Genomic DNA, 13171 nt, shown 5'->3' with positions numbered 1-13171 from the left:
ACACGCCCATGTGAAGTTGTTCAGCTGCTCTGATCAACTACTAGTGTTTGTATATCGAGAGGCAGGAGCCGGACAAACATCCTGCACGTACAACTTCACTGGATGCGGCGTGTATGAGTTTGTGAAGCGTGACAAAGAATGGCATCCAGCGCTGTTTATTCGGTAAGTGTGTTTGTTTTGCCTCCAGGGAGCTAAGCTAACTATGCTAACTCTGCTGTAGCTTACTGTTTGACATTTCATTCAAACAGGTGAAACCCATGACAGCATCGAAACATGCTGTTCTGACTTCTTGTTGTTATTTGATTTTGGAGGCAGTTTAGTGATTTGGTTTGCGTTACATTTCACTGCTGCAGAAGACTGTTAAGTAATCGCTTCTTTACATTTCTATATGTATGAAGCCTGCAGGACATTTTGTTTCAATGTTATCAGAGCTGTAACACTCTTCATGTTTATGTCGTTCTGGTATGAATGCTGCTCGCTCTGCAACTGTGCAGGATTTCCTACAGGAATCTGTGTTTCAATGTTTGTGCATTTAAATAATGAACTGATTTCCTGCTTTTAAAGATGTAATCCTGCAGTTGCAACATAGTTTCATAATATTATTCTTCTAGGTGTTACTGTTTTTTTTAAATTAATTTATTTATTTTTTTAAAATAAAATCTAAGCAGGACAGCTTTATTTGCAGCACATTTGTAATTAAAAATAATTATAATAATAACATTCTGCTTAGCATTAAAATGTAGTTGTAGTTAAAAAAAAAAGTGCATTAATTTCAAGTAAATTAAATCTGTCAAACATTTATGTGGTTGTTATTTTTCTTTTTCTTTTTAGTAAAATCTCAATTGTCAGATTAAAAAACAAAATGTTGTTCTCTCCTTGCCCCTTTTTTAAAATTAGATCCAACTTCGTTGCCTTTGCAAAAGCAAGTAATGTACAGAGTAATATACTTAAATTCTAGTATATAGTAGTAGTAGTAGTAGTAGTAGTAGTATTACAGTAAAGGACATATCTAACATGGGCAGTAGTTAATGTAGACAATGCAGGTATATGAAAAAAAGTGAGGTTTAAGTTCAAGCAATGCTAATAGTAAAACATATTTACAGTACAAACAGCGGTATAAATATGATAGCTATAAAAGTTGATGTATTTCAAAAGTGTAGAATATATCTTATCCAATATGGCTTTTATCGCTGCTATTAGAATACTTTAATTACAATAATAACCAGGTGAGAAATATGGATATAGTTCCTCTGATTCTAAACTTTTGTGATGTTCCTGTTTTTAGCAGCATAGAGACCCTATGCTGAAGAAGAGAGATGACTTTGAGGACATTTTGGAGGAGCGGAGGAACTCCAGCGACCTGAGATACGCCCTCAGATGTTACACTCCGGTTCTGTACAAAGGAGTGACGCCCTGCAAATCCAGCGAGCTGAAGAGCATGGTGCTGCAGTCGGATCAGCTGCACTACGTCATCAATCAGGTGGGTTCAACGCCGTCTGATGGCAGGTTGACTTTCAGGTTTTACCTGATGGATGTGGTCTCAAGAGTTCACTGAGAAGTCGGCAGGTTTTCTAGTGTAAAATTCAATTTCTGTGAGACATGCCTGCTTCATGCAGCCATAATACAGATGCATCAATTATTCAAGTAATCAATTTAGTTGATGGAAAGACAAAAAGATTATTTCTGTGATTGAGTCATTTTTCAAGCAAAAATATCAGAAAATTAGCTGCTTAAATATGAAGCTTCTGCTTTTGCTATTACTGTATATATTTTTAAATGTTTCTACTGTTTATACTTGTGCACTATTTAAATATTATATATATATAATATATTATTATATTATTTATATTATTATTATGCATTATACATATATATTTTAAATTTTTTTGACTTGAATGATTTTCTTTTTATTCACATTTACCCTCTGAATTTGCAAACCATGTTTTTTTTTAAATTATCTTTTTTTTTTTTAATCACAGGCAGAAACTGTAAAAAAGATTACTGTCCTTGAATGACTCATGTGTGACAAAACTTAAACCAGAAAACAAATTAACTAAAATTGTTGTAAAGTTAAAATAAAGTTGTAATATTTAGTCAAAAAGGACTTTTTTCTTCATGTCTCATTTAAAATGTAACCAAAAATAAACCATTTGCTTACAATAACGAACAAACAAAGCTGAAATAAAACAACAATCGCACCATGTTTCAGTGTTCAGATTTCAAAGATGGTTAAAAATCTTTCCTTAAGTGTTTTTACTCTTTCTACTGGACGGGGTAACATTTTATTCTGAACTGTGAAGGTTTCCAAAGAGACGGGCCAGCCGACCGATGACCTGCAGGATGAGGCGTCGGCCATCTTGGACGAGATGGCTCAAAGTCTGCAGCTCAGCACCGTTCGCTTCTTCGCCTTCACGCTCAGCAAGGTGTTCAAAACGTTATTCAGGAGCATCTGTGTCAACGAAGAGGGCATCCAGAGGGTGAGAGCACACACACACACACACACACATACACACACATTCTTGTACTTCTATCTTTGTGAGGGCCCTCAATCGAACAGTGAATTCCCAACCAAGGTTATAATAGTTTTGGATTTTTCATTAGTTTTAGTTTTAATTTCGTTGTGATTTTTTGTTTTCAAATTCAGTTAGTTTTATTTAGTGTGTTTTAGTGAGTTTGCTAGTTTTAGTTTATTTTTTATTTTTTGAAATGCTTTAGTTTTAGTTTAGTTTTTATTAGTTTTAGTTTTTTGTAATGGAGTATTTGTTTGGTGGGAGATTAAAAGAGGTCACAGTAAATTTTGCCTTTATTTCCTTTGTCTTATCCATCTTCATTATGTATGAAAAAAGTTGACAAAGATGAAAACGAAGGACATTTTCACTATAATTGTAGTTAGTTTTGTAAGCACACAATACAGTTTCAGTTAATTTTTTTTTTAACTCATTTTTATTTTTGTTTCAGTTAACGAAAATGTTTTTTCAATTCTAGTTTTCATTATTTCGTTTATGTTAACTATAATAACCTTGTTCCCTAACCCCTTAAGTTAACCCTTAACCTAACCTTCACCATCACAACTAAATGCCCAACCCTAAACCTAACACATGGTTACCTTTACATAAACCTGATTGTAACCTGAACCCTAAAATAAAGTCTGAAATCTCCAAAAAGCCTTTAAAGAAGTGAGGAATGGCTGAATTGTCCTCACTCTGTTGGTTAAAAACGTGTTCCGGTCCTCACTATGTAGGAAGTACAAGAACACACACACACACACACACACACAGCTGATCTGCTGTTTGTTTTGTTCTAGCTCCAACAGGCCATCCAGGAGCACCCGGTGGTCCTGTTACCCAGTCACCGCAGTTACATGGACTTCCTGCTGATGTCATACATCCTGTACACCTACGACCTCGCTCTGCCCGTCATCGCTGCCGGCATGGGTAAGCAACGAGAACAACCAGAGAACCAGTTACTGAGCTTCAAACTCATCATCTTCACTATTTGGTGACTTTGTCAGAGAGGTGTTGTTTCTACATGATGACATTTTTTAAATACTTTTTTTACATAGAAATATAAGGAGTTCACTTACTTTGTCTTGGCACTTTACACAGCAGTAATCTGTAGTATGTTTTAAGGTATTTATTATCCAACTCCAGCACTATTTGAACAAATCTTCGACTTTTTGTGTCTCTGCAGACTTTATGGGGATGAAATTTGTCGGCGAGATGCTGCGGATGTCTGGAGCTTTCTTCATCCGGAGGTCGTTCGGTGGAGACAAACTGTACTGGGCTCTGTTCTCTGAGTACGTCAAGACCATGCTCAAGGTGAGGAGAGCTTCTTTTATCCTTTTTTTAGTCATTAGGGAATCACTTATTTTATGTTCATAGGTTAAGGAGTTGTGACATTTTGTGTGTGGCCATTGAGTCACCAGGAAGTTTTTAATCCGTTCACAGCAACGGCAACATTTTATTGTTATAATAATTTTTTTAATGAGCTTTGCACCTTTTATTTTACGTTTCAGAATGGGTTTGCACCAGTTGAATTTTTCCTAGAGGGGACAAGAAGCCGGACGTCTAAGTCTTTAACTCCAAAGTTGGGTAAGTTGCAAGAAAAAGCAACTTGCCGAGTGTTGCGTTCGAAACCAAAATTCTCAATTCACAAGTCAGCTAGAAAACAGCATCAGATCCTGTGTTTTAGTTTCTCCTGCCACACTTTCTTGTTAAAACATAGAAATGCCACAAAGATAAGTAAATTCCAGAATTATTACTAATTATTAAAATCAGATATCAAATCGTTTTTTTCAACATATTTTGACACAAATCTGAAAATGTTCCGGTTGTTCTTTGGTGCAAGTTATTTGCACCGATGTCACCTATTTTAATTTAATGTAATTACATTTTTTGTCCCTCTCTGTCCTCCTCCAGGTCTGTTGAATATCGTCATGGATCCGTTCCTGAAAGGCGAGGTGTTTGACGTTAACGTGGTCCCGGTCAGCATCAGCTACGAGAGGATCTTAGAGGAGACGCTTTACGCCAGAGAGCTGCTGGGGATTCCCAAACCCAAAGAGTCTACTTCAGTGAGCCATTTAAACATCTTGTTTATTAACCACGACTAGAAAATGGAAACACAATTAATATCTATGGTTATGCATGTGCTCAGATGTGGCTACATCCACTTTTATTGTGCATCGTTTCTTTTCAGGGTCTGTTCAAAGCCAGAAAGGTCCTGAGTGAAGACTACGGCAGCATCCACGTCTACTTTGGTCAGCCTGTGTCTGTCAGGAGTTTAGCTGAGGGCAGAGTGAACCGCCGGCAGTTCAACCTGGTACCAAGGTACCATATATCAACATTAAATCATGTGTAGTCTAACAGAATTCAAGTCAAGTCAAATCTTGTTTATTGATATAGCCCATTTCATATACAGAACGGTAGCCCAATGTGCTTCACATAATCATAACAATCACATATTAAAATATCTAAAATGTCATGTCATAAGAGGTCAAATCGATTAAAATAGATAAAATAAAATGATAAAATAAATAAAATAATTTGAATTAAAAGAAATGAAGACATGGGAATTCACAGGGAACATATTACACAGAAATGACAAAAGCAAAATAAATAATTACAAAACAAATGAATAAAAGCAAAACACAGCACAGATAAAAACATAAAGGCTAACAGACCACGGGTGCAAGAATGGGTTAGTGGAGGGCATCATGGAAAAGTTTGTTTTTTAGTACAGAACATTAAGACATCTTGTGCTTGCAATGTCCCTCTGTATTGTGCCTGCCTTGATGTTCACACTCAAAAGAAATCTGCACTTATGCACAAAAATATTGGAACACCTCTATTTCTGTTGTTGAAAACCGTGAACAATGAACACCTCATGTCTGCTCTGTGTTCTAGTAGAGCTAAAAAAAAAAAAACATATTCACTATCAGAACGATTTTTAAAGGTGTCCTATTATTATCTTCCTTATTTTCTGTCGGCCAAGCACACACAGGGACATTTTGAACATTAAAGCATGGAAACATGTTCTTGTAGAAACCTGAAAATTAAGTATTAAGTATTAAACCTGAAAATGAGCAAAATGTGTCACCTTAAGTATTTTTGTGTTTCCAGCTAGACTAAATGCAGTTTTACTGTAAACACAGTCCAGTGTTCTTTCTCTGCGAGGGCTTTAAAGCTGCAGCTGAAAATCTAAAAAAAAACTGTATTAACCCTTAATAGGGTCTCATTGAAATACTTGCAAATTCCAAATTTCAACCCTAGAGAATATTGGAGGATATTACATACTGCCAGAATGTGTAAAAAAAACAAAACATACAGACCCGGGGGAGGGAGGTAATATTTTGAGAAAAAAGTTACGAGATTAAAGTGACAAATCTAAAAAAAAAAAAAAGTGCAGATTTATGAGATTTAAAGTGAATCTGCGAGAAAAAAGTTGTTTTTTTCCCACTTTTTTCTCGTAAATCTGCAACTTTTTTCACGCAGTTTCGCCACTTTAAATCTCTTAAATCTGCTACTTTTTTTACTTGTAGATTTTCCACTTGATTCTAGTAAATTTGCAACTTTTTTCTAGAAATATTACCCCCCCACTGATATCCACGGAAGTTACCAAATATAGTTCTTTGCCTGATAAAGGGTTAACTGTACTGTCTCCACTTGCAGACACATCCCCAGGCGGCCGGGTCAGGACATCCACAGCTTCGTGAACGACTCGGCCTACAAGCTGGTGCGTGCCCAGGAGGAGAACATGGTGCTGAAGCCCTGGGTCCTGCTGGCCTCCCTGCTGCTGCAGAACCAGGCGGAGGGCCAGCAGCAGGGGATCGCTCTGGACGAGCTGACGGTGCAGGCCGTGTGGCTGCGGGACCTCGCCCGGCAGTACGGAGCCTTCCTCCACTGGCCCGGTACAGCTAAGTGTTCACAGTCAGACCGCTGGCTCTCTGCCTGAGCTCTAGTGGGTTATTCTGATTTCTCTCTCTCTCCTTCAGACCACATGTCTCCATCAGAGGTGGTTTCCTCCAGTCTTTCTCTGCATCGAGGTCTCGTGAGGATCAGCGAGGGAAAAGTCCAGCTGGCAGTGGAACAAGGTTTCTATTTGTTTGTGTGTCTTGAATATTGATTTCTGTATTTCATTTTTTCCAAACCTACAAATGAAGTAAATAGAAGGCGTTTAGCTGTCATTAACTTGGAGAGTAATATACAGTACAATGCTACAACAGCGTATTAGGGCCAAGTATGAAGAAAAAAAATACAGATCTAGGGAAGGGGTTTAATATTTTGAGAAAAAAGTTGCAAATTTACGATATTAAAAGTGGCAAATCTGCAAGAAAAAAATAGAAGATTTGCAAGATTGAAAGTGGGGAATCTACGGGAAAAAAGGCACAGATTTAGGAGATTAAAAGTGGCAAATCTGCAAAAAAAGTTGCTGGTTAACAAGATTAAAAGTGCTGAATCTACGGGAAAAAAATTGCAGATTTATAAGAATAAAAGTGGCAAATCTGCGAGAAAAAAGTTGCAGGTTAAGGAGATTAAAAGTGACGAATCTGGGGAAAAAATTGCAGATTTACGAGATTAAAAGTGGCAAATCTGCAAGAAAAAAGTCGCAGATTTACGAGATTGAATGTGGCAAATCTCTGAGAAAAAAGTAGCATGCGGAGCCCCAACAATTGGGATCCACATATTTCACATTTTTACAGCCTCTCTTGTCCTCTCCTCTCTGCTCTGTGTAAATATAACTGAATTTTTGTCACATGAATGAGGGTCTCAGCCCGGTCAGTAATGTCTTTCCAGTAGCACAGAATTTAATGTTCAGAGTAGTAATGTGTAGAATAAAGTGATTTTTATTAAATATGATTATTTAAAGCTTAGATTCAGTTATTATTTATCCTAACAACATCATTATGGTGTGTAATAGACAATTTATTAAATGCTTATATACAACTTATTAATGCTAAATAGGTTAAAATGTGTTGTTTCCAATGCAAGAAGCAGGAGGCCCCGCGGTGCCAGGGGAGCCTCACAGCGCCGTCTCCCCAGAGGAGCAGCTCCTGAGCCAGGCGGTGGTGGTGCTCTCCTGCGCCTCCTACAGGAACCAGGTGCTGCACCTGTTCGTCCGGCCGGCTCTGCTGGCCTCGGCCATCCACACAGCATCCTCCAACCACAAACGTAAGACTGACAAACTCTCACTGTTTACCTGTTTAAACATGCTGCTCTCTGCCTGTTCAAACACTATTATATAATGTCATACAACAATACAGCCCATGTGAGTGGAGGAGGAACAAAACAAACATTTAACAATCTGAACAGCAAACACTCACTGTGGCCTCGTATTTCACTGCAATATAGAAGTCCTGCAGCTGTATGGGAACAGGACAATCATGGCTGGAAGCAGGGGGAACTAAACATGTCCCTTTTTCATGAAAAAAAAAAAATGCAAGTTGGATTTATTTGATTTTTTCTTTTTTACAAATTTGGAAAAAATTGAATCTATACAAACAACTTTTTCCCAAGTGCCCACAAGTGTAAGTTATATTGAAAAAAAAGTATTTTACATTTTCACAACCTCTCCTGTCCTCTCCCCTCTGCTCTGTGTAAGTTTCACAGAATTGTTGTCACATGAATAGAACAGAATTTAATCTTTAGTGTCGTAATGTTTAGAATAAAGTTATTTTTTTATTAAATATTATTATTTTATCCTGAGATGTGGTTAATTTTCCTGATTCAGGAGCATTGGAATATTGTCAGTTAATTGTTTTTTTATTGGGAAGTTTTACATAGAAAAACTTTAGAAATTCCACAACACAATAGTAGTTTTTATTTTTAAGTCTTTTTTTTTTTTTTACATATGCTTACTTAGCTTTTTTACTCTCAAAGATATCTTTTATAAAGTCATTAAAATATTGTCTGATTCTCATGCATGTTTATCATTTGTGTTTTCCAGAGGAGGTCTTCAACAGTTTCAGCTTCCTAAGAAACATGTTTTCCAATGAGTTCATCCTCTGTCCTGGAGCTACAGTGCAGGTAACAAAACAACATCCATACAATGTTTTTTCTTTAAAGGGAATAGCCCTGTAAATAGATTATTGTACTTTATTTTTGCTTCGATGTTGTGTGTCCTGTAGGACTTCGAGGAGGCCTGTTTCCTGCTGGAGAAGACCGGAGCGCTGCAGGTGACCGAGCAGGAGGTTCTAGTCACAGAACGAGGACAGAGAACAATGACCTTCCTCACCAGCCTGCTGGATCCATTTTTACAAGGATACCAGGTGAGAGAGACATAAATCATGCAGGCAGAAGCGCAGAAGAGTGCACAATAGTCTCAGTTAGAGAATACTGCATCTGTTATAATATATATATGGGCACATAGCAAATGTTATTTGGCTTAAATAGTATGGATATTGAAATGCACACTGTGTTTTTGAAGTGGGAAGATGTGTAAATGTAAAAAAACAAAACAATGCTTTGCTTTTTGTGTCGCCTCTTTTTTTACTCCACTTTTCTTCCTGCTGTCTGCAATGCATGCAATATAATGTTTATAGTATTTAAACAGGTTAAATTACATGCAATCATCATCATGTCTGTTTTATTGAACAAATAGATTTTATAGCACCAGAACTGTTGAAAGAAATGAAGAAGTCTGTGTGTTACACTGCAGATGTCCTCTAGAGGGTGCTGTTAACACATCAACAGTCCTAAGATCTGCGTGTGTGTGTGTGTGTGTGTGTGTGTGTGTGTGTGTGTGTGTGTGTGTGTGTGTGTGTGTGTGTGTGTGTGTGTGTGTGTGTGTGTGTGTGTGTGTGTGTGTGTGTGTGTGTGTGTGTGTGTGTGTGTGTGTGTGTGTGTGTGTGTGTGTGTGTGTGTGTGTGTGTGTGTGTGTGTGTGTGTGTGTGTGTGTTAGGTGGTGTGCCGGTTCTTGTGTGAAGAGGCCACCGAGAACCTGACAGAGAAGCAGTTTGTTCCTGACGTCCGGAAGTTCATCATCAAACAGATTCTAGCAGGTTTTCTCTCTTAAAAAAGTTCCTCCTTCTTCAGGTTGTTTCTGTGTTTCTGCAGCAGCCTTTTATTAAATGCACTGATTGTGTTGTGTGTGTGTGTGTGTGTGTGTGTGTGTGTGTTATCCAGGTAGACTAAGACACGCCGAGGTGTTGTCGGCTGACCTCCAGAAGAACTCCCTGGCAGCTTTACAGAGACTCGGTGCTGTACGGAAAATCAAAGGGTGCGTTAGTTTTGATCATGCTTGTGTCCCTGCTGCGTTAGATTGGCCGAAACAACAGCCAAGCTAAAAATACATCACATTAATCACAGTTCGTGGGGGGGAAAAAAAACATCCTCTGCAAACTACCAGAACCTCTGAATAATTTAGTTACACACATATGCTGATGTAGATTAGCTTAATTAATGACTTATTCTGTAAATGTCATGATAGTTATCACTGCACTAAATTGCCGGTTGCCTTAATGAGATGAAGGATTAGATTTTGAGCTGATCGGCTTTATCATTTTTTGCTAATTCGCAGATTTGCATGGGAAAAAACTTGCTTTAAAAAAAGTGCATAAAAGTTTTTACGCTCGCTTGAAGTGTTTTTGTCTCTCTCTTTTTTAAAGTTAAGTGCTAAACGAGAGATGGAAGCAATTTTTCTTCAAAATTTTCTTTCAAAATATGTTACTGCAGCATTGTTTATTTGCTTTAAACACATTTTGGTAACACTTTATATTAAGGTCCTTGTAATAACCATTAATTAACAAGTAATAAGGCCCTTGTAAGTCCTTACAAGATGCTTATTAACATTATTGTGTGTTTATAAGCTTATATAAGTGTTAATAATGGCATTACAAACACCCATGACCCACCCATTATGTCTTTGCCATGCCTTTATTAATCTTATTTTGTTTGCTTATTGATATTAAAATATACTTTATTGCTCATCTATTATAAGTTAACTATAAGTTAACTATGCTTTTTGCAACTACCGGATCTAAAGCGAAAACAATGCCTTATTACTTGTTAATTAATGGTTATTAAGGACCTTTTTATAAAGCGTTACCCACATTTTCTTTATTGCGTCATTTCAAAATTTCGCTTCAAAAATGGCTTCGACTTAAATGGAAACACGGCTACTGACAGTATTCAGACCCTTTAATCACGACACTGTCAGTTTTTCCATTATGGTGTATTGAGTGTACATTAATGAGGGAAAAAATAATTTGATTATAGCATAGAGCTACAACATAACAAAATGTGAAAAAAGGTGAAGTGTGCACTCTGGATAATCCACAGAAAGAACAAAGTAGTTCCTATAAACTCCAGCTTGTTTTTTTAACTGAAAACTAATCGTATAACGTTTTTTTTTTCTTCAGAGTGGATCAGGAGACGTTAAAGGTCAACAAGGTGATGGTGAACTCACTGGAAGACACTCTGGGTGAGAAACAAGCTGTCAGTTAAACACCCGACAGGAATACAGAGTGTCTTTCTCTCTAAATCTCACATTTGTCTCTTTGTCCAGGAGGAAAACTTCCCACTCAGAAAGCGGCCGTGGCTCGCCTCTAATGCTCCGACCTCATTAGCCAAAAGAGCGCCGAGGAGGGCCGAACCTTTTTTTACCTGCGTCAGTGATATGTCAGCGCGGCTCGGCCAAACAGGTTTCAGTGAGAGATGGAAGAGAACAAAAGGATTGCCAACCGGTGACGGCTCAATTCGCTTTTTTTCCTTTAATTTCACTATGTTCTTTTCACTTTCAATACGCCTTTTTTTCCCTCTCTCTCTGTCTCTCTCAGATCTTTCTATTAAAAAGCTTTTATATATGTTCATAAAGCCAGATGATGAGTAAGGCCTCTGAAGGTATACTGCTAAGCTTTCCGCCTCATTCTGAAAAACTGACCTTTTGTTAAGAGCAGCTTTATGAAAGCGTCTGAATGTGCAAACTGCACTCAGGATAGTGGCCGCCGCGCCATTAATGCATCTGATGCGTATCCTCTAACACTCAGCGTGGCTTTTCTTTGTTATTCTCAGTCCGTCTGTTCATTATCTGTTCTTCTTGTCTCTTTTCTGAGCACTTTAATCAATTTATTCATGCAGTGTGCTGTGGACCTATATCTTAACACTCCTTTGACAGACTGTTTTCTCTCTTTTTTTTATTGTTTTTTTTTGTGGGGAAAAGTTGCAAAAATTGGCAGATAAGAACATTTGCTTGGTTACGTATTTTATCTATTGGTAAAACTATTTTTCTTTGCACTTATTGAACAAAATTATTTATATATTTGAGTCAAAACAATGTGCCACAGATCCAAGGCTTGTATCAGGTGTCATAGTTGGATTTAAAACCACTCTCAGGCCTTTTTTGCCAACACCAACGCCAATTTGTCTTTGTTTCCACAGTGAGATAACGCTACAGACGACACGTTGTTGCCAATAAAATTGAAGTTAGTTGCATTAAAGCACTACCAGCTACACCAAAGGTTAGTTTTTGCTCATATTTGGAGATCTACATTTGATATCATGTTCTCAAGTCTAGAATTAGAGTAACTGAAGTTGCCTCTGATTTGAAGTCGGAATAAGTTTATTTATATTCAAAGCGATACACGTGTTATTTAATTTTGTTACACGGGAAGGAAGGGAAGGCAACACAAAGGATAATAGCTGTAAAACAGAGAGTCAGAGGGACTTGATAGTGGTGGTAAAAGCAGCAGCAGCATTACGGGTCAAAACTTCACGTTAAAGGAGCTTTAAAGGTGTTTAAAGATTTTATTTTCAGACTCAGGTTGACCTACTTGACTACTGACACGTTCAGAAATTTATATCAAATTTTCCAAATTAGATTAGTTAAAAAATAATTATGTTGACTCTATTTATTTGAAGTTAACATGAACTGTTATTATGAAATCCCACTCCAGCGCTGACAGCAGATTTGGGTTTTACAGAAACAGGCAGAGCTGCTTTTCATTTAGGAACCCACATTTAGTTCCTGCGTCATATTACCTGCCAGCCAATATAAGGCTGGCTATTGTTTTTGATATGTTGTTATCGGGGCCAATATGATACTAGAGTTGTGGTGACAATAATAACATTTTTGATTTTTGATTCTTCCCTTTAAAGAAATAAAAACATGTTCCTCTACAAAAACAAAAAAGCCACCAAAGTTATCATAGTTAACTAAAACTACGCTAAACACAAGGTGTGTTAGCTAAATTAAAATTAAAATCAAATAGACTTTAGAAATATTAAAACTAAATATTAAGACTTTAAAAATGTTTTATTTGAGACTGAATTTCTTAAATCTTGCTCCTTACAAATACCCCAATATAATAATAATAATAATAATAATAATAATAATAGATGAATAAATAAAACTAATACTGAAACTAATTAAACCTTAATAATTAACAAAATAAAAGCTAAACTGAAAAAAGCAAACCTACTCTGGAAAACAATTTAAATGAATATGTAAATTAAAACATGGTTTTGCTTAGCTACATGAATAAATTGATGCTGAAACAAATTAAAACTTATATAAAAAATAAAACTCGGGGAAAAAGTTAAAATGTAAATTAAAAATGTCCAAAAAAAAGAAAAATTAAAAATGGTTTGGCTACACTCAAAGAAACGCTCCAGCTTGTTTGTATTTCTTTAACCCTTAACAGGGCACTCATTGAAATACTTGCAAATTCCAAATTTCA

The 13171-nt window shown here is 36.8% G+C and overlaps 1 protein-coding gene across 2 annotated transcripts; it reads left to right on the top strand.

The window, feature by feature from the left end:
* The first annotated feature begins 13 nt into the window (after nt 1–13).
* On the top strand, nt 14–12548 carry gnpat (glyceronephosphate O-acyltransferase). 2 transcript variants are annotated; one of them, XM_059356911.1, is made up of 17 exons: nt 14–162; nt 1289–1480; nt 2301–2477; nt 3305–3434; nt 3691–3818; nt 4016–4091; nt 4419–4570; nt 4696–4826; nt 6168–6406; nt 6491–6589; nt 7488–7667; nt 8443–8522; nt 8624–8764; nt 9397–9496; nt 9621–9714; nt 10856–10917; nt 11002–12548. In XM_059356911.1, exons 1-17 carry the CDS (start codon nt 139–141, stop codon nt 11043–11045), a joined length of 2049 nt encoding a protein of 682 aa, XP_059212894.1. In that variant the 5' UTR covers nt 14–138; the 3' UTR covers nt 11046–12548. The 2 variants fall into 2 exon arrangements, with proteins under 2 accessions (XP_059212894.1, XP_059212893.1); XM_059356910.1 differs by having other exon boundaries at nt 1286–1480.
* Nucleotides 12549–13171: the final 623 nt, after the last annotated feature.

The sequence above is a fragment of the Centropristis striata genome, chromosome 18, assembly GCF_030273125.1.
Source record: "Centropristis striata isolate RG_2023a ecotype Rhode Island chromosome 18, C.striata_1.0, whole genome shotgun sequence".
NCBI lineage: Eukaryota > Metazoa > Chordata > Actinopteri > Perciformes > Serranidae > Centropristis > Centropristis striata.
Note: the sequence above shows the minus strand (reverse complement) of the source record. Positions and strands in the feature narration are given on the sequence as shown.

Excerpts from the sequence above, each read along its gene's own strand:
- gnpat (XM_059356910.1), top strand. The coding sequence starts at position 139 with ATGGCATCCAGCGCTGTTTATTCG. Across the intron at positions 3,435-3,690 it reads CGTCATCGCTGCCGGCATGG|ACTTTATGGGGATGAAATTT; the intron begins GTAAGCAACGAG and ends GTGTCTCTGCAG. Across the intron at positions 4,571-4,695 it reads AACCCAAAGAGTCTACTTCA|GGTCTGTTCAAAGCCAGAAA; the intron begins GTGAGCCATTTA and ends GTTTCTTTTCAG.